A 22,023-nucleotide genomic window follows, 5' to 3' on the forward strand; every position below is an offset into this window, starting at 1 on the left:
ACAAATTTTCAACAATAAACAACTTGCCACATTACCGCTAAAATCACCTTAGCAACAATCACTTTAACCGTGCTGCTCACAGGTTTTATTTTGAGAAGGATAATGAACTTTATTCAAATATTATTTTTCTTTCTGTATGCACTATTTAGATTTTGTGAATATGACTGAAAACAAAAATAATAAGGAGACTGACAAGTTTTCTCAGGTTTTGGTCCCCATGTGACAAGGCACACCGAATCGAAACCATTCATTGGTATTATAACACATAGTCAGTATGATGCTGAATATGTGTTTGTCCCAAAATAATGAATAAGGGAGCGTTCGCATATTAAGTAATCAAGTAGGGGGAAGGGGGGGGGGGTCATCGAAATTGCTGGCGCATGATTATGGGGAAGGGATCAAGTGGTTTGATGACATAAGCAAATCAAAAAAAATTAACAGCATATTTTAGTGTAAAAAATATCAACTATCTAAAGCGTTTGTATTTGCCATATTTTATATCTTGCATGTAAAATATAAAAGCGAAATATAAAACTGTAAATATTCGTAATTTTTTATGGATTTTTTTACTTTTTTGGGGGGTGGGGGGTTAAGTAGATGATGACGTAATTCTGGGAGGGGGGTCAACCAAATGTTTACATGGGGGAGGGGGAGTAGAAAATAGGCAAAAAATATACAATATTTATGGGTAATAAAGTTTCTAGATAAATTGTAGTTGTGAATTCCATGCAAGTCTATATATAGGTGCAAGCAAACCAATAATAATAACGTTTATTTTATCCGTTTTATTCATTCTTCGTTGTTAAAAATGATATTCAGAAAAGAAGATATGGAATCACCTTGTTAACTAGGCACTAAATAATAAAAAAGTACATTTTAAAGCTGGGAGGAGATGTAAAAGGTCTGTTTTTATAGTTATATCATTAATATAGTTATATCATTAACTGCTTTAGAATAGAATATATAATTATACATCATCACCTTAATCAAAAGAAGACCTCATCAGCTTTCTGCATGATATGCAATTCAATGTCGAATTCATCCCTAATTTTGCAAAGCTCTTCAGTATCCTCAGACATCTTACAACAAAGAATACTTGATTTAACTGGGAAAGAGGACACCAGGGGACTTTGAAAAACTGCCTAATAAATTCAGAACATCACAAAGCTTAGCTAGCATATTTCCACACATTTATAGTTTACTCTTACCTGTAAAAAAACACATGAACATCATTCTACTATTAATATGGGTGTGGATATAGCCACGTACTGAACATTTAAAAAAACTATAGCTAAGCTATCTAGCTATAAGAATAGATAAAATTTTAGCTATAGCTAGCTAGCTATATATATGTAAAAACATTGTCATTGAATCATACTAAGGGGTATTTGTTAAGGCTGAATGAAGGTTAGCTACACCAGACCACCACAGAGAGAGGAAAAAATGTGTAGCTAAAACAATAACTATTTGTTAACCCTGTTTAACAGCTTTGTTGATATTCTTGTATGATTGTACTCTCCTACACAAGAAGGACTATTTTGCTCGCAAAAATGTTTGCTGCATATTTGTTACAGAAAGTGATGATACACGGAGGCAAAACAAGTTTACTTGACCTTAAAAACTTTCCTAGCTATCTAGCTGCGCAAATAGCTAAAACAAGGCAAACTGAAAAACTACAAAACAATTTTGGTACTTCTTTCACGTATCTAGTATAGGTATATGTTTCATATATAAACTAACGAACTAGAGTCCAGAACCTCCGTTTTCCCGGAAGGTTTAGATGATTTACTGCTTAGGACAAGTTTAACGTGTTTCCAATGTTTTGGGTAACTATCTTTAATTCTTTCTCAGATGTTTTTCTGCTTGAGAGAGGTTGGACATGTTATATGATTTATGGACGATACTCCGTTGGACACTTCTTGTATAGGTCAAACATGCATATATGAGATATATACTTATAATAGATACGTGAAGAAGTTTCCACAAAATTTTGTAAGCAGCTTATGCTTTCTCAGCACATTTAAGTCATAATTCATGTGCCCGTAACACTGGACTATATTTATGCAAACGCTACACCTGCATCGAGCTTCTGGAAGGTTCGTATATTTTGGGCTGGGATGAATCCAAATATATCTTTGCAATCCTGTTAATTTAACTAAATTAGCCTTATATATCCTTTTTCAGTGCCCTTCTCCACCATGAAAACTGATAACCAACAACCAAGGAATGCCTTCAAGGACAGAGAAAAGCCTGTTCAAGTACGCCTAAGCAACATCACTGCTGCAAAAGGTAAGAGGTCACAAAGCAAGTTATTGTTATGTGATTTAGTGCATTTACCCTTGCTGTGTTATTTCATGTGTGTGTAGTTAAGCTTGGCCACATTTGACGTTTAGGTGCGTATATCCTTAGGGCAGAAATTGCATCTAAGTCTGAGAGAGTAAGTAAGTAAATGGAAGTAACTTCCAGATCGAGAAGTACTTTCTGAACAGAAGCTTTTTAACTGCCTTATCCAGAAGTAACTTCTCAATTGGGAAGCTCAAAATAAGAAAACTGCTTTGTGCATCACTACTTACGTTTGCGCAATAAAAAATGTCAATAAGTAAATCAAGCTTCAAATTTTACCCTAGGTTTACTGAGTGAATAAAACATGATAACCTTTAATGCAGCTATTTTTTATGGTTATAGTTGTACTTGTAGCCATGCTTATTATTTCTCTTCTTGTTAGAATAAAAAAAAAGATGTAAGGAAGCCATTTTTAATAGCATAGAAACCTCGATCAGGAAGTTTATTCAACAGGTCCCTATGTTCGCAAATTAATGTATATACTTCCCGATCTGGAAGTTTTTCCCTGATCTGGAAGTAGTTGGCTTTTTTTGCTAGTGGTCTGGTCTGGCAACCTCGTCCCTAGGACCTCTTTTCGCTTTTTTGATATCAGGGATGGCACAAAGAAGAAGGCCCTGGTCCCCGCCGGTCGGATTTGCAATATGATTGGTAGCCTCACTTTCACTAATTATGCTTAAAATTTATAAACATTCCGCGAGTGAGACGAGTCGCCCGTATCATCAAGTTATAAACAAAAATGGTAGCCCCTCTGTCTGGTTGAGTGTCTGGTGCGCACATGGGAAAAGAAACTTGGATGGAAAATAAAATAAAAAGAAGAGGCAATTTTTTCATTCTGAAAATATAAAATAAAATTTTATAATTGGTTTTTCTACAGAAATGAATAGAGATATTTATGTAGCTAGCTATTTACAAGAAAAATAATGGTTTGTTGTTGATATGTAGTTTTGCAAATATATACATCATATATATACACTATGTGGCAAGCTCAGTACTAGCTAGCAGTAAAAATATTTTGCCAATGTAGGTGTTGTGATTAGCTAGATGATAGTATATCTATAAAATAATTAAGAGTAATATAGCGAGAAATAGTAGGTTTGTGTACTCTACAAGGTATTTTCAAATTGGTAATCCCAAAAACTTAATTCAGAATGAACAAAGAAAATAACAAGGTAAAGTATATATATTTTTTGCCTATAACTAGCTTACATTTTTTTTAAAATTGAGGAAAAAATTTTTATTATATTTTTAGGTACAAACTACACCAAAGAAGTTATATGTACGAAAAGAATACGATGAATGTCATTGCAGGGTATGTGCCAAAGCCTTCCAAAAAAAGCATATTGTGAATATAATATTCAAATAAAGCAAAAGAAAAACAATTGCAACAAAAAATTATTAGAACATGTGGACTTGATATTACACAAGAGGATTTTTTAACAAAGGTAATATGTAGAAACTGTCACACGTTTATAAATAAAATGTGGGAATTTCGAAGGTCATGTCAAACTAATCAAATTGAGCTCCGACAAAAAGTTTCCATTAAGCGGCTGAACACTTTTTCACCTAGGAAAGACCAGGACAAAAAAAAGGTGTTATTGGACACTACACAATGTTTAAATCAACCAAGAAAAAGGTTACAAATGTCTGTTTCTGACAATAAATCTGAAGAAAAATCAAACAACAATATAGCAACACAGGATATTTACAACAACACATCACAATAAATATTAAATCTGTATATAATAAAGACAGTGACAAACTTTCATCTGAACCTTTTAATATATATCAGCAAAATGCCATTGAGAGAGCAATCCATACCAATCAGAAGTAAATTTACCTTAAATCAAGCAGAATGGAAAGCCTACATTAGCACAACAAAAATTCTCATCGCTCGAGTGCTTCTGCAATTCTTTCCAAAGTCCAGTATCTTTAAGCAAATTGTTCCTAGCCACATAGAACACAAGTACACGAATAATTTGAGCAAAAAATCATTGATTGTTTCAATGCCAATAATGGATGCAAATGAGAACAAATATGGTGACTGTGTGAAAATACTAAGGACATATGAGGACTGGATTGCAGAACTATATAGTAAAGCTGGCTTGTTGCAAAATTTACCCAAATCGGGAACATCCACCACTGCCTGAAGAACCTGCTTCGGTTGGTCAGACACAATCACATACGGTATTTACAGAAGGTGATGTAATGAAGGAAATGAAAATTCCATTTTCCGGAGACCAGTTAACACGTGTGCGTTTTGCAGGTGCCAAGGACATACTGGCTGGATCACACACTCCTACAGATCGCTTTGAACATTGCTCGCCTTTTAAGCCTGTAATGTGGCATTGAAAGGCTTCTCTTCTTCAATATTCCTACCACTTATTACATCAAGGTGATTCTGTCAATCAACAAGGAACTTTGAAATGTTTTAGAGAAAAATTTAATCGAAAAAATGCAACACCCTCCAAAGTTCTTGACTCATATGATGGCAGTGAAGAATTATTTTTAAGCATGGGAAAGGCATATATTGTAACTGCTGCAATAAAATTCTTTGGTATGACTAATCTAGATGATAAACCGACTATCCATTGTTATCCACCTAATCTGGCACATAAGTCTACAGAAGAAAAACATCAGTATTTAGATCACGTTTTAACTGAGTTTGTTGACACATACGTTCTTCAAAAATTTGTCACTAATGAAGATGACTATGTACAGAACTATGGCCTATGCACAATTTTTTTAACTCTCTTACTGATGCAGTTAAAAGACACAACAAAAGAGGGAGATGGAGACAGAAATCTTATTAACCAAAAATTACTTTTGGTTGTCTTCAAATCATTAGGAGCTTACAGCAAATATGCTATTGAGATTTTTCTTAGCATAGCTCAGATGGAATGCTTATTAACTCCCAGACTTTCTGAGGAGTTTAATTGGGTTTTTTTTAGCAACTGGAAAGGTGGGAAAGGAAATAATGTAGAGGACGATTTGGTACAAGAAATAATGAATAGAGTGTCAAAGGGAATTGTTCAGAGAATGGGGGCAAATAAGTCAGTGAAATCTATCAGCAAAATCAGCAAGGCAGCAAATGGAATTAAAGAGATTGTGGAAAATTTTGATCAAAATTCTAAAATACATGCATCATCGACACATCATACAACGACTGACAGTATGAAGGATGAAAAAGAAATGATAAAAGATTTAATACTGCTTGATCCATTTAACTACATAAACGGACGAAAACATCACAGTTTTCCTAACATTAAAGGGATCCCGAGGTGTCTACACAAGTTTGGTTTATATGAAAATGTACATGATTTTATTCATACCTTTGTTATTTATTTTGTTCAAACTCATCGATTCAACAAATAACGTTAATCAAAAGTTTGTGCTTCGCTCGCTTACTTCCTTCTCGCTCTGTCCGCCATTGCTTCTTGTCCAACTTCTTTTCGAAATAGTGAAGAACTTATTTTCATTACTCAAAACCACAAATTAGTTATTATGACGTCACAGTTGCGTAGCGTGAAAAAATTGCTGTTAGCCTATAAACAATCCCTCTGGCTTCACTGCATTCGTCTTCCTATTTTATAAGTTGATGCAACATTCTCTGTATAAAATGTCTTTTATGATCATGTGTACGACCACGAAACTCATTCTGAAAAATATGCTCATCTCAGATTTGTTTCGCGGTCTTTTTCACGTGGTGCGCATGCTGTGAGGACGTGTAAACATGCCGCACTGTTGTGCTTATAAATGTCACAATCAATCTAATTTAAATGATAATGTATCGTATCATAAATTTCCAAAGGATCCAGAATTAAATAAAACATGGATTGCCAAAGTCAAACGGACCTCACTGCCAAAATATCGGTACTTGTGTTCAACCCATTTCACCGAAGACTGTTTCGACAAATCTTTTGATATGCAACAAAAGTATGCAGCAAATAAAAATAAAAAAATGATTCGGAAGCTGGTGCCAGGGGCAATACCCACCTTATTCCCTCATATTGAGCCAACACCTGAGAGAGCATCATCCACAAAAAGATTGAAAGTCAAAGAACAAGCTGAGGTATTGTGATTTGCAATAACAACTTGGTGACCAGTCTTCAGCTTATAATTACGAGATATCAAATATGAAACTTCTTGAGAAAAATGATAAATATAGATACGTAAATTTATTTATCTTCCTTCCAATCATATACATTTTGTGTTATAAAAAGGTGTGACATATATAATATAATATACCTTAGTACCCAGGACTTATCATTTGATTTTCTTTTAATTTCAGATTGTCTCAGACTTATTAGAAAAACAAGACTCTTATACAATTCCAGTTGATGATTTTGACAGTCTTGAAAGCCTCTCGCCTGCTGATTCTGATGTTCAAGGTTCTAGACACAGACATCACTTACAACACAGTCAGTGTGCAAACAGAACCGACGTATTATCGAGATGCCTCTACCCTCACGAGGATGAGACACTTCAGAAGTATTAGGTGCCAAACAAAAACGTTCAAAAAGAACAATCCATCGAAAGGTGTACAATTTCCAATACCCAAGAAAGGTATTTTAGAAAGTGATGGCGTAAAAATTGTTTCTCAGAATCGTGAGAGTGTGTCGACTGACGTGTTAGAGACTGTGGTGGCTGACAATTTTTGTAACAATTTGGGTGTTCAGAGTAGTGGTTTAGATGAAGCGGAGGATGTCATTAGTGCTGCTGTTGAAATTGTAAATAATAAATTGGATGGTGTAAATAATAAATTGGATGGTGTAAATAATGAATTGGATGGTGTAAATAATGAATTGGAGGTTGTAAATAATGAATTGGAGGTTGTAAATAATGAATTGGAATTGGATGATAAATCAGAAAGTTCGAGTGACGAATGTGGTGAAGACGCTGCTGATAGTGATTATGTTCCTTCACAGAATGAGAATGCAACAGAATCTGATCTTTCGCAGAATGAGTGTGTCAGTTGGAAGGAGAAAATTAGAAATGAACGTGTATTTCTAGTTTACGAGAGTAAGTTATTTGAATTGCTCGGTCGGTGTCCAAGGTGTGGTGGGCCTGTTGATCAATCTGAAATCAGAGAAGTTATGAATACCGGTTCCCAATTGCATTTAAAAATTAATTGCTTCAATGAATGCAATATCGAATGGAAAAGTCAACCAATGGTCGACTCACTAAACGGATTGGGAAATTTATTTATTTCAACATCAATCGCTTTTTCAGGGGTACCGTTTGCAAAAATTTCGAGGTTTGCATGGTTGATTAATTTGAAATTCATATCTGACAGTGTGTATTATCAGATTCGACGTGATTTCATCCTTCCCGTAGTTAGACAAAAGTGGAATGTCGAACGTAAACGTATGGTGGAATTGTTGAAATCGCGTGATGTCGTTGTTCTCGTTGGTGACGGAAGATGCGATAGCCCTGGCCATTCTGCAAAGTACTGCAATTATATGTTCATGGAAACACTTACCGGGAAAGTTATTGACACTGTTGTGGTACCTGTAACAGAAGTAAAGAATTCAAACGCCATGGAAAAAGAAGGGTTTGTTCGTATTTTACGACAGCTGCAAAATAATGATGTTCACGTGGATGTTGTGGCCACAGATAAACACACACAAATACGCAAACTAATGCGAGTGAACCCTGAGTTCAACACAATCAAACATCAATTTGATCCATGGCACGTTGCCAAAAATATAAATAAAAAAATCAATAAAATTGCAAAAAAGAAAAGTTAGAAAGTTTGTTAGAGTGGGTACCTTCAATAGTGAACCACTTCTGGTGGAGCGTTACAACTGCCAATGGCGATGCTGACCTTATCTATGAAAAATTTCAGTCAATCATCTATCACACTATCAACAAACATGAATGGCCGGGATGTAAAAAATTTAAAAGGTGTGAACATGAACCACTTACGAAAGAAGAACAAAAAAGTAAGAACTGGTTGTTAGAGGGTTCACCAGCTCATCAATATTTAGTTTCAATGGTCAGAGACAAGTCCTTCAAAAATGACTTGAAGTATTTAACGGATGTCGTGCACACAACGAATGTGGAAGTTTTTAACAACCTTTTGTTGAAGTATATTCCTAAGCAGTACCATTTTCAGCACGATCATATGGTCATGGGTGCTTATCTGGCTGCTTTGGATAATAACTTCAACTGCCAGCGAACTCAAGCAATTATTCAATCTGGTGAACAGCTTGGGAAACCACGCTTCAAAATTGCTTGGCGCAAACCAACGAACAAGTTAATCGCTAGAACAGTATTTGAGAAAAAAAATTATGAATACTTGAAGGTCATGTACTCCCATGCCTGGATAATTTCAGACATCCCGTCTGCTCCCTCATCGTCGCCATCGAAATTCACATAAATTCCATTTTCTTCTGGAAATTTTTTTCTAATTTTTGAAACCACACAAGCGGGAATGATTCTACGAACATGTCTTCCAAGTTTTGTATAAACAAACCAAGAAAACTGTCGATACGCTGCGTAGCGATAAGTCCTAAAACGAGAAAAAGGCCTGGGGATGAGGTTCATTAAATGTATATTTTTGCATGTACATAAGTTGAGTATAGTTTTTTGAGATATAAATAGAGTTATTTTGTTGTTTTGTATTTTGTTGAGCGTGTTGAGAAACATTTTGTATGAGATCTATGTTTGAGAATAATATATATTTTTACCGATTCGGTATATTGTCTATGCAAGGTAGCCATGCACCTTCCCTGTCATTCAAACTAACCATAGCGGTCCATAAAACATGTGGATTTAAACACACAGCATCGAAACTTTCATGCTGAGTTACGCATGTATAATCTAGAAAAAAAACAAATTGGGAAAATTTACAAACTAGATCTAGAGGCCTGTCTCATACAGGTCCTGGGATCGAGCATATAAAAATTTCTTAGTTATTCATTCAACAAAATATGCACACTAATCAATTATACAGAATCATACCACCAGAAATATATCTCAACTTTATTTCGTCGATTTCTGTGCAGCATAAACATTCACGACTCACAGGCATCGTACAGCAAAACGAACATTTACACCATGAGGATGGTTCGACGTCTAGGCGATTGATACGAGGCTCTTGCTCTCTAACTTCTTCTGGACAGTCGGGAACATCTTCCCAACTATCATCGCTATCATTGTTGGAATTGTTAACAACCTTTTTTTGTGTTTCAAACTGGTAAGGATTTACAGACATTTTGCTGCATTAACGAAACGATTTTCTTGTGTATTATGTATTTCGCGCGCTTTTGATACTGAACTGGCGCGTCACAACTTTGACCCATGGAAAAAAGACTGGACGCTAGAGTTGAATTTTACCGAAATATAATCACAACAAAATGGAGGCGAGCGCTGCTGTTTTTACGAGGTAAACATGGATATATCTTCTACATAATATTGATTTGGCTAAAAAGACTTTCTCTACTATATTTCTTTGAATGTTTTGAGTTGCATAAGCATTACTTGTGTAGACACCTCGGGATCCCTTTAAAAGATCGCCCTTGCGTTAGATTTTCATTTATGGGTAGAAAAGCACAAGCAACTAATTTCCTTTGTTTAACATATATATATACCCATAAGCTGACAAAATTTGGCATTTTGGCTAATTGAATTTTATTTGTGGATGAAATTGAAGATTTTACCAACTTTGTCATACCATGGTATATATATATTATGTTTTTTACTAACCTATTTTAGGTGCATATTTGTCTATTAAAGCATATAATACCAAACATAGAAAGTAAGTCTGATTCACAAGAAATAAATGCTAATTCTCTCAGGATTTCATTTACAATGTTAGTGTTAATTTTACTGTGGAAAGGAAACATCACGTTTTCATCAGAATTGATATCTTCAACCGTTTTTAACAATTCTACTTTAAGCATCTCCATATCAGCCCCAACTATGTTGCATGCTATCTTCTTATTGTCGTCAAGTGCGTTTAATTTGATATCAATTGTAGAATCAGCACCAACATTACAGTTCTTGCAACAGTTAATCTGAGTTTTACTCTTAAATCCAAAATAGTTTAGCAAAAATACTCTGAGACATCTATCCCATACACAGTATTTTTTCATTGACTCACTTATATACTTAGATGCCAAATCAGAATTGTTGAAATGTAAAAGTGAATCACAAGCTACACCATTTTTTCCTCCTCTTCCAATTTCTTGCACAAATGACTCTAATGTTGATGGAGGACTTATGTGAATAATATTAGATATATTTGGAGCATCAACACCCATACCTAGAGCAGTTGTAGCAAATACTACTCTAATTCGTGAATCTGACTTCTTTAACTCCTTCAATATATCCTCTTTCATTTGTGTAGTACAAGAAGCATGAAACTGTGCAAACAATCTTGCTCTAGGACAAATATTGTCACCAACATAATGATTTCTTATAACATTTTCAAATAATTTGTACCCATACCCACAATATCTTAAATGCATATAAATTATTGTCATGGAATAGTGTTCTCTTTGCACGTTTAATTTTTCAGCCAACGGTTTGAGAATAACTTCAAATCCTTTCAAACCCAAGTTTCAAACCCATTTTTTCGATTTGGCGATACAGCAATGACTTTATACGTAATAAGGGCGAGCGATTTAATCAAATATTCTACAGTGTCTGGTGTAGCAGTAGCGGTTAGAGCCAATGTAACAGCATCTGGGAAAAGTGCCTTTAACGTAGACAACTCGCTAAAAATTTTTCGGAAATCCTCACCCCTATAAATCAAATTAAGCACATTAAAAGTTTATATTTTTTGAAGATACACATTATATATAATATATGTTATTTTATGTAGCAATATACAAAGTTTTAAATTTATGAATTTACTTGAACGGCATAGTTTTATTTATAATATATAGTATGTATGTATGTAGTTTTAAGTAGAGAGAGAAAAAATATTTTGTTTATAATAATTAAAAATACACACTGGAAGCTTGAGTTCACCATTGACAAAGTCAGGGTAGGCGAATTGATTCGTGAAGTGGAGACAACATCCAAAATAAAGTTTTACATTGTCGCATAACAAACATTTTAAAATTCGTTTCTAGCATAAAAGTGTTCGCCAGCCCTGTCTTTTTTTAAAAAAAAACACAAAAAAAAAATGATTCACTGGAGTGTTTTTACTTACCACATGCTTACACAATGTGCTTCATCTATAACACAACTGACAACATTTTCTTGGTAAACAGAACTTTTTAGCAATTCTCGTCCTCTGACACTAAGCAGAGATTCTGGGTGAGCAAATACTAGTTTTAATTCGCCATTTTTAATTGAAATTGGTAATTCAGGCTCACCATTCTCATTACACGGAAACAATTTTTCAGGCACAACTGTTTGCCCAAATGAAGCACCCCAGCACCAATACCTCTCACTTCTAAAACTTTCAAGTGGTCCTCTATGATAGAATTAAGAGGGCACACCACCAATACTATATTTTGGACACTCTTTCTTGGCAAAAAGTCTGCCAACAAATGAAACAACAAGGATTTCCCAAATCCAGTAGGTAAAACACCAATAACATCATATCCATTTAAAAGATGCTCGAAACATTTAACTTGCTGTGGCTTTAAGATAATATTATTTATGTTATTAATTAAAAAAGTTTGTTGCAATCTACAAAATAATTGCAATATCTTGTCCATTTTGAAAAACGGAACCCTTTTAACACTTTAACTCGCCGTTCACTTTTTGAAATAATTTTAAATTCTTAGTTTTACTCCATATATGGATGTCACATATCCATATAAAGAACTGTCGACATTTAGCAAAAGTGCTGACGCTGCAGTCTACACCCAAGATTTCTGGGTGTAAAAAGCGGCCGGGTCCAGGGCCTTCTTCTTCGCGCCATCCCCGATATCAAAAAAGCGAAAAGAGGTCTTAGGGACGAGGTTGCTGGTCTGGTTAATTAGCCTGTAACAGGATAGTTAGCAACAAACATTGTTATTAGCTACAGTCTATCCTATTTGCATTTTATATAAGGTATCAACCTTGATTACTATATCTTGAGTAATTTTTGGTAGTAAATACAAACCTAGCCTTACAGGCAATAAATGCAAAAAAAGAGGGAAATAATCTTAGCTATCTAAAAAGAAAACTTAGCTAATGCTTCTTAAATCAACAAAACGTGAATTTTCTTCTATAATATAAAAAATAATTGGTCAACAATAAGTGTGTAGACGGTATATTTTATAAAAAAACCCAGCTAGTTTTCGTAGTAATTTTTAAGGTTCACTTCCCTTCACCCCCTGCCCCCAGAAAAAACAAAGAAACAAAAAAGCATCTAAATCATGCATATAACCATACGCAGCAGGTGTTTGACCATTTTGTGTTATGATAAATACCCCAGCCCCTGGGACATATATCCATGTCTTGGGTAGGGGGGTGTTTTTAATTCAAAATTACCCTTGACTCTGGGGTATTTGTCCAGGATGTGGCCACCCTTATTGTGTATAACAACCGGATCTAGAATGAAACGCTTGCTAGTAAAATTTTTGCTAGCTAGGTTTTAACTGTGAAAAAGAAGCATTATATTCTGGGTACTCAATGTAACTTAGCCTAATACTTTATTCTAAGTCCCTTGTGAATTGGCAAGGTAAAAATTTTGATTCTAGGAAAATTGTACTATTGTGGCAAGAAAATAAGGAGTATTGAAAAGATACAATGTTGCCAGTTGCAGAAATTTGCTTTGCCTATCCAAAGCTTGTATTAAATTAAAGATGGATTCATAGAACAGGCATACATCGATAAAAATGAGTTTAAACCCATCAAAGTGAAATTTATTTCTATATGAAGAAATTGTACTTGGGACGAAATAGTGCTATACCCGCAGATGTCACAAATATTTTGTGTTAAAGTCACCTGCCTGACCCTATTTTTACATGACAATTTTGGATATTAAGAGTTGGAAAAACTACAAAGACAAATAACACAATGCTCATTGTCTCCCCACAGCCAGGACTCACCATTTTTACCATACTTCGCTTTAATATTCCAACTGTGATTGCCAAGGGTCCTGAGAGCTAGTTTAAAATGGTGTGCGGAAGCTTTATTCAATTTAGAGAACCAAGCATGTGAGCTAGTGTCTGTCTCAGTCTTAACTTTCTTGTCTCTAATAGTGGAAACAGTATCTTTCTAAACAGGTTTCAACTTTTCTTCAATTTCACTTGCATGACTAGGTTTATATAAGTAATAATATAATCTTTAAAAACTTCCTCGTAAAGTCTGTATGAGTGTTCGGCATTGTTGTGAATTGAGGTATTTATATTTGAAAACTATGGGCCCCCATTAACTGAGTATTTTTATGTTTTAGGTGTTGCTGATGCAATCAGAACAAGTTTAGGGCCAAAAGGAATGGACAAAATGGTACTAAGATTGTAATTTTCATTCTTTTTCTTGTGTTGATATGACTAAACAATTCTACATTTCTGATGAAATTGGTTTAGATAACAGAAGTTTCTTGGCCATTTTTGTTATAATTGTATAATTTTGAATCTTAGTAAGAAACCCATGTTCCTATAATATTAACAAGTTCAAGTTGGCAATTCTAATAGATCTAAAATGTACGAAACTATTGTTGCCATTGCATTAGAACTTTCCAACTTTTTAAAGTTCAATTTTTTTCATTTCTTTTGTTTTTTAAGCTTTACAGTTGATAAATTCTTTCTAGTAATAAACAGGTTTCCACACTTTTATCTTTTTTAGCATTTCACATTGTTTTTTCTAGATCAAAAGTGCAGATGGTACTGTGACCATAACCAATGATGGTGCAACTATTTTGAAACAAATGCAAGTCATGCATCCTGTTGCTAAAATGGTAAATAAGTGTTTAGAATAAAAAATAATAAAGCAACCATCTCTCTGTAAGAAAATGTCGATTTTACCTTTTTGCTGGCCAAGGCCAAGTGAAAGTCAAGATGTTTCAATATTTTATGACTGAAGAATAAATGTGCATAAGTAAACAATAACATTTGTTGGAAATTGATTTGCTGTTCCATTTCAATCTGTTTAAAGATTTGCATATTTGTATGAAACTGAAGTTGCTTAAAAAGTTTTTAAATCCAGTTCAGTTGCTTATAAACGAGTTGCTTATAAAGAAAACTGTATATTTCAGACAGCATTAATTATCCCCACACTTGCACAGGTTACACTTATGCATTATTTTTGTTTTACAGCTTGTAGAATTATCGAAAGCACAAGATGTTGAAGCAGGGGACGGTACAACATCTGTTGTTGTTATTGCTGGAAGCTTACTGGCAGCTGCACAACGATTGTTGGAAAAAGGAATTCATCCAACAACGATATCAGAGTCGTTTCAAAAGGCAGCTTTAAAAGCTGCAGAAATTTTGACACAAATGTCCACACCAGTAGATTTATCAGATAGGGAACTGTTATTAAAAAGTGCCACAACTTCGTTATCTTCAAAGGTAATTTTAGACAATGTTATGTTTGTGGATGGTTTTTTACTTAATATCAAACTATTTTTTTCTGGAGAATGTTAAAAAAAATCCTGCAATAATTTGAAGAAAACTCCAGATATTTATTTTTGTAGAGCAAGTGGCCAACCTGTAATAGAATGTATATCGGGTATCGAATAGGACAGCAAAAGTCTTGTTTTTATATTTTCTTGTTGTGTGTATATGATGTTGATTTAAATCATTATGTTGTTTCATAATTGGCTACCTGCTAATGGTGTTAGCTTTATATCATGTTAATTTTATTCTTCAGGTTGTGTCACAATACTCTAATCTCCTGGCTCCAATTTGTGTGGACTCTGTCCTAAAAGTAATCGATCCCAGCAAGGACACCAACGTAGATTTACGAGATATTAAAATTGTAACAAAACTGGGGTAAGCCTAGATGTCGTAAACTTTCAAATTGCTTTTAAAAGCTTATTTTTTAATGATTCATTGCTTGTTGTCTTATAGTGGCACTATCGAAGATACTGAAATGGTGGATGGACTTGTGTTAAATCACAGAATTTCACATTTTGCTGAAGGTGTTGGAAGAGTTGAAAAAGCTAAAATTGGCCTTTTGCAATTTTGCATATCCCCACCAAAAACAGACATGGAAAATAATGTTATTGTAAGCGATTATACACAAATGGACAGAGTGTTAAGAGAGGAAAGACAATATATATTAGACATATGCAAAAAAATTAAAAAATCTGGGTGTAATGTTGTTTTGCTACAGAAATCAATTTTAAGGTATGTTGAAGTAAATATACACTTAATAGGAAGGTTACAGAAAAAGTTTCCTTGTCAGTATTTTATAAAGTTCTTTGTTTAGCTTAGTGGACAGCAAAATTATAGCAAAGTGTGCCAGAATAAAATATTAGAGGAAATTTGTTAATGGTTAGATAAAAAATGAGAGGCATTGCTATCAAAACGTTTGTTACTTTAACTGTTTCTATTTTAGAGATGCTATAAGCGATATGGGTCTCCATTTCCTTGGTAAAATGAAAATAATGGTTGTCCGAGATATTGAACGAGATGAAGTTGATTTTATATGTAAAGTATGTTCATTTTTAACATAGTTCTCCTTTAAAGTATATTCACTTATGTAAAGTATATTCACCAAGCATGTTCCTGGTTGTTATCAAATAGTTTACTGACACCGGCATCCAGGTTTTGATTGAATAAAACTGAATAGTTCCTTTTTTTTTGCTCATTTCCTATTTAACGGATTAAACATTTTTAGACCTTAAACTGTCGACCAATCGCCAGTGCTGACCATTTAAATCCTGAAATGCTTGGTGCTGCTGATCTTGTTGAAGAGTTCTCAACTGGTGCTGCAAAAGTAGTGAAGGTGAGTCATCACAAGCTTACTGTGATTACAATCTTTGTATAGATGACTGTATTTCCTGGAAAGTACCTGTTACCTAAGATATTCATAGTTGTGAAGTTTCTTTTGTTCTTTTACTTTTCTTGTATTAATAAGTTATACCTTTTATTTAATGCATTAATAGGTTAAAACAGGTATATCATCTTAAATATCGTCAAGAATGCGTCCAATTTCTCAACCTCACGGTTTTGCACATATGTTCTTTGATACTTATCCATTTTCTTGTTTTATTTCATACATATGTGATCATAGCTTTCAGATTGCCATAGGTAATTAATTAGAAAAAAACGAGGAAAGCCTAGCATGTACTTTTAGATTAAAAAAACTTTAATATTTTTTACAATTTTTCACTGGAATGTATTCAGATTACTGGCATCCAAAATCCAGGTAAAACGGTCAGTTTGCTGGTGCGTGGTTCTAACAAACTTGTTATGGACGAAGCTGAGAGATCTATTCATGACGCCCTGTGCGTTATAAGATGTCTTGTCAAGAAAAGGTACCTATCGTTAGCTTAGCTTTTGCAAGTGTTTAATTGGCGATTTCCGAAGTAACATTCACTGGAAACTTCCAAACATTTATGTTTTTGTTTTTGTAAATTGGTTTTCTGCATATTACGTGTTTTGTTTCCACCTTGTCTTTTAAGTAAGTTGATCTTCTACATTTAGGGCATTGATAGCTGGGGGTGGAGCACCAGAAATTGAAGCAAGCGTCAAACTGATGGATTATGCTAAGACACTAACCGGGAGAGAATCGTATTGTTTTAAAGCATTTGCAGAAGCGCTGGAAATTATACCGTATACACTTGCAGAAAATGCTGGCCTAACTCCAATCTCTGTTGTAACTGAACTTCGAAATCGTCATGCCAAGGGAGAACAACACGCTGGCATAAATGTTCGAAAGGTAAATAAAGAAAAATAGAAAGAGGATGCCTTGCTCAAAGTCAGGCTGAATTTTAATTTAGGGTACACTTTCTATTTAAAATTTTGTGGGTTTAAAGGCTCAAGGTGTACGCCAATCTTGATCTAAGCATTTTTAAAAAGGCAAAACTTTATTTCCTAGTCATAGGCCGTGGAAAAATCAATGGGGATTTGCCGTCGTTACTTGCAGTACTATTTTGGGCCGCAGGCAGAGGGGCGAATGGATGGACAAATTTTCCAATTATTAAATAGAAATAAAAAGAGAAAAAAAAGCTCAGTGACAATTTGTATTGCATAGATTTAAATAAATTCTGACCAAAATACTAACACTTCTTAAATTGAGATGTAAGCACACCATGAAGTTGCACATTGGTTGGTCAGAGTTACAACGCTTTCTCAAAGCTCCAATATCCTCCACTAGATTGATAACAACTTTTTCCTTAAATATAAATTTTATTTTTACAACCGGTCGCATGTTTTTATTTTCAAAATGCATGGAAATGTTTTATATGGTTACAGCAATAATTTCTTCTTTGCTTATTGCGTTACGTGGAAGTTAAAACATCCTCAAATCTAATCAATATTTTTATGGCAAAACATTCATCAAACGTCCTTTAATTTCCTCATATTTGACTTATTGAGAATACTGTAGTTAAAAAGAACTTCGGGATCATATAGTTAATATTTAAAAGGAAGTTTCTGAGATCTTTAAGAAAAAAATTCGGACGTTTTTATATTGTAATATGAAGAGTGTAAAAAAACAGACGTTTGTTTTACGCTGCAACGTGGTTATGGCTGTGTTTGTGTTTCACACAATAACAAAGTTGTAAGACATATTTTGAGAGTTCTTAAGGACATTTATGTTATTGTCTGTAGGGTCGCCAGCTTAAATTTTTGTTAATTAGCCGGCGAATAATTTTATTTCTATCGTGTGTTAATTTTTTTCATGCTTGTGTTGTTGCCGTACACCTTACATCCTCAATAAGCCTTCCTCCCCGCCCCCTAACACCCCCCAACACCCCAGACTAATCGTCACGCTCAAATAAGCGTCCGTCTTGTCAGGAAAATAATTTGATTGGCGCTTCCCTTCTTATAATTGGACACCCACTTTGCCTTTTGAAACAAACACTTATCGTACATTTAGTCAAAACGAAGAAAACGTAAAGAAAAAGTGGAAGCTATAAATAAGTACTAGAGCTTACTAGGCGCCTAATTAGAGATTTACGGTTTTTGTAGCCATCCATTCCATCATTAATGTTCAGCAAGACGAATGTCTTTTTCTTCTTTCAAGCTGTTTTCTAAATTATCCTTCTTTATTTTTCTCATTTAGGGATTTGTATCGAACATATTGGAAGAAAACGTTTTGCAACCCCTACTGGTTTCCATTAGCGCGGTCTCACTTGCTGCTGAAACTGTTAGAAGTATCTTAAAAATTGACGACATTGTAAGTACAACCATCATAACAGTCTCTTATTTAATTTTTTACCTAGTATCATTGAAGAATAATAAATCATTCATGACATTAGCAACGGTTATCTGGTATAAAACGTACCAGATAAGCTGCAGTTAATGTTATTGCCTATTGGAATTGGTTATATGCGATTGCATGTGACTTGTACAAGGTAGCAGCTGTAGATACAATAAGGAGAATAATTTTCGCAATGGAATTGTTGTTATTTATTTAAAAAAAGTGTACAACGTTAATTTTCCGCGAACATAAATTTTCGCGAATCATTGGCAGTTACAGAAATATAAAAACAGCATATATAGCAGCTCACATGTTAATATTCACGAAAGAATTTTATTCTTATATCTTTTAAATCAAAATTTCAGCGAAGAATTGTTTTCGCAAATGGCGCTAATTGTCATTTTTAGCGAATATTTATTTCTGCGAAAATGACGATAATTGGCGCGTAATCCTTTCCTAAATTCATCTCTTGATGTAGGTAAACACGCTGCTAGTTATAGCAGTTTACGAAAAGTATCGTTTCAGCCTTGTCTTAATAACCTCTCCAACTTAGTTTTAGGTAACCTCACAGAGATTCCTAATTTTACACTATTGTTTGCATTTTTCTTAGACCTTCATTCGATGAGCAGTGCTACCATTATCCAGAAGTAATATTAAGTTCTCCATCGTAAAGACTGCGGATCACCAACGTCGCTTAGTTCAGTACCAGAGTTCAGTACTTTGTAAATTAATTGTCTGAATACGTTCACCTATTACACAAATTTCTATTTTAATTATTGTAAGGAATGACCCAAAAATCAAGTATACCCGTGATATCCATCCAAGTTTAGATCCCCACCCTCACCCGTCCAAAATGTCAAAATAAAATTTTGGTATTGTCAGTCTTTAAAATCAAATCACAAATACTTCAATACGATCCTTTACCATATTTTTAAAGTTTGGGAACGAGTTCTTGTTTTATCCTAATAATTATATTTTACCAAACCTCTCGCTTAATTACGTGATGTCGTGGTGTGGGGCGAAATATCCTAAGTATTTGTTTTCCGAAAATATGTAATATGATAATACACTTGATTGCCTAAGTACTCCTTGTGATGTGCCTTCACAGCCATCGAATATTTACGCGCGCTAAACACTGATTTTGTGTTTCTGGCATACTAACTGACATGCGCACTAACTTGCAACCTCTTCAGGATGTGTCAGAGTCGTATTACAATGTTGCTTTAAAATCAACTACGTTGGAGCGCAACATGAACAAAAAAGCTCATGTGTGGGAGTTACAACCGCGAGCGTGGATGCTTTCCACTTAATGTTAATTTTAGATTCGCGAGTCGAATTTATTTAACCTGACCGAACTTGAAATGTTCATATCACTTTAGACGCGGTTTGTAGTTGTTTGTTTTTGCTTCGGTGAGTTGATAAATACCATTTTAAGCAATGCAACAACAGTGGTGAATTTTTGATTTCTATCGTTTTTCGTTTAGCGATTTTTTCTTTTTGTTTAATTTCGTGAAGTTATGTTTTCGTAACTATCCACTTGTAAAGAAGCCCAGTATAGGCTCTACAACCTGTGCATAAGGATTAGTTTTTGGTCACCATGTGTGTTTTAATCAAACATCCATCTTTAGTACATGGCCACGCTTGTTAATGGCACCAGCATAAAGCACTCTCACTCCAAATAAAAAGAATTAAAATTTTAATAGGCGTTGCTAGAATTTGTGTTTATGGGCACAGTCATAAGCAAAAAGATCAGTCTGGATTCCTGGACAGTTTCTTTTGTTTACGGTTTTCAGCTCGGAATTTATTAGGGGACGCGCTAACACTGCACAGATAATTAAAAATGGCATCGAAGAACGATGAGTTTCTTTGTGGTGATGATATCTTCATGACTTATTTTTGTTGATTGAAGTTGGATTTATGGATGATGACCATGATATGGGAGAGTAAGGGTGGAGTGAGAGAAATATTCAAAAGGAGAAGGAGGTGGACGCCCATATAATGGACAGTTGTTAAACTTTTAAAGGTCTTTTTATTATCAAAGATATTGTGTGTTGCATATAAGCTGTCATTGTTTTGTGGTGATCCATTCAAACCTCCCACAGCGTCCAATCGGGCAGAAGAACAAATACAGTACCTGACTGATGATGGTAGTCAAAAGTTTTCGTGCTGACATAACAAGGAGAAGAGGCCCTCCATTGTGTTCCAACGTGCATATTTGAGCACAAGCAATATCTATCAAAATCAATAGGAAGAAACAAGTTTGCTTTGCGCGGTTGTATGATAATTGCACATGCGTGTAATATCTTGATATCCAGTAAAAATCTTGATTGGACCCTAAACACAAAAACAAAAACACGTTTTTCCATGCCTGGGAATGCGTTTATAAACCAGACACACAAGGAATTCTGCAACTTCAAAATGTCTTTTCAAACTCATTGTCTTTATTTTTGTTGCAATCCGCATCAAATTATAGCATTATCTATATGGACATAACAGGCTAGGGCACCAGGGGGCTGCGGGAGATTTGTGTAGAAGTTAAAATTCCGAACCCCTCCCCCCTTGCCCCCTTGAGTTTCAGCCGTGAAATGGCACAAAAACTCTGTCCAGTTATTTACTTAAAGTTTAGTTAATTATTAACAACACATTCATTGTTGTGATATATTTTTATCATAGTACTATTAATAAAGTCTTAAAAATGTTTAAAAATTTATCAGTAGTATTCAAATAAATTTTAGATTAAATTTATTTTTAAAACAAAGAATATCTTAAAAGCTTGAAATCGCAATGTGTTTAGGATCGGCTTTATTCGGTCAAGATGAAACCAGACACTTGAAGTTTACTTGTCTGAAGAATCGTTATTAAATAAACAAACAAGACGAAATTTGAAAGCAGCTAAATATTTGAGCGCGTGTCGTTTTGTTAAGCATTGTTTTCGACTAGCTGTCATGTAAACAAAGGAAGCCATTTTTTGCGTCTTCAAAATTTTTGCAGTTAGATATATCTGTTTGACTGCTGAGAAGTTTTATGCGACAAAGCTTGTTTGCTTCATCGGTGAGTAATCTCGAAAAAGAATTATTCTTCTTAGACTCTTTTTCTGTTTTCTTTACCGCCTTTTTGTCTCGATTAGCATTTCTTCATTTGTCCCAATCCCCCTTCAGACCTGCAAAGAAACTCTATTTGCACTGCTGCGACTGATGGCAATCCCGCTTTTGAAAGTTTATCATAACCAAAACTAATCATGACTGGGCGAGGCAATTATTCTGTTTTCCCGTTTCTGGTATTTTTTTGCCAGGATTTTCACCAGACATTGTTATTCTGTCGTCTTGTTTATTATAAAAACTTTATGGAATTGAATTTTAATCCTTTCAATAAAAGGATCATTACAACTATAGCCAATAATGTCTTGTTCATTCAAACATTTTA

At 34.4% G+C, this 22,023-nt stretch overlaps 1 protein-coding gene and 2 pseudogenes across 1 annotated transcript; 2 read left to right on the forward strand and 1 right to left on the reverse strand.

The window, feature by feature from the left end:
• Window positions 1–1,948: 1,948 nt before the first annotated feature.
• On the forward strand, window positions 1,949–19,361 carry LOC130657546 (T-complex protein 1 subunit delta-like). The gene is made up of 13 exons (XM_057460530.1): window positions 1,949–2,096; window positions 2,185–2,289; window positions 13,685–13,737; window positions 14,099–14,188; window positions 14,547–14,798; window positions 15,100–15,221; window positions 15,300–15,578; window positions 15,790–15,886; window positions 16,072–16,179; window positions 16,581–16,711; window positions 16,881–17,115; window positions 18,463–18,576; window positions 19,211–19,361. Exons 2-13 carry the CDS (start codon window positions 2,199–2,201, stop codon window positions 19,223–19,225), a joined length of 1,587 nt encoding a protein of 528 aa, XP_057316513.1. The 5' UTR covers window positions 1,949–2,096; window positions 2,185–2,198; the 3' UTR covers window positions 19,226–19,361.
• Window positions 6,681–13,735, forward strand: LOC130657545 (uncharacterized; annotated as a pseudogene).
• On the reverse strand, window positions 11,154–12,017 carry LOC130657547 (uncharacterized; annotated as a pseudogene).
• Window positions 19,362–22,023: the final 2,662 nt, after the last annotated feature.

This window comes from Hydractinia symbiolongicarpus, chromosome 9 (assembly GCF_029227915.1).
Source record: "Hydractinia symbiolongicarpus strain clone_291-10 chromosome 9, HSymV2.1, whole genome shotgun sequence".
NCBI classification, from domain to species: domain Eukaryota; kingdom Metazoa; phylum Cnidaria; class Hydrozoa; order Anthoathecata; family Hydractiniidae; genus Hydractinia; species Hydractinia symbiolongicarpus.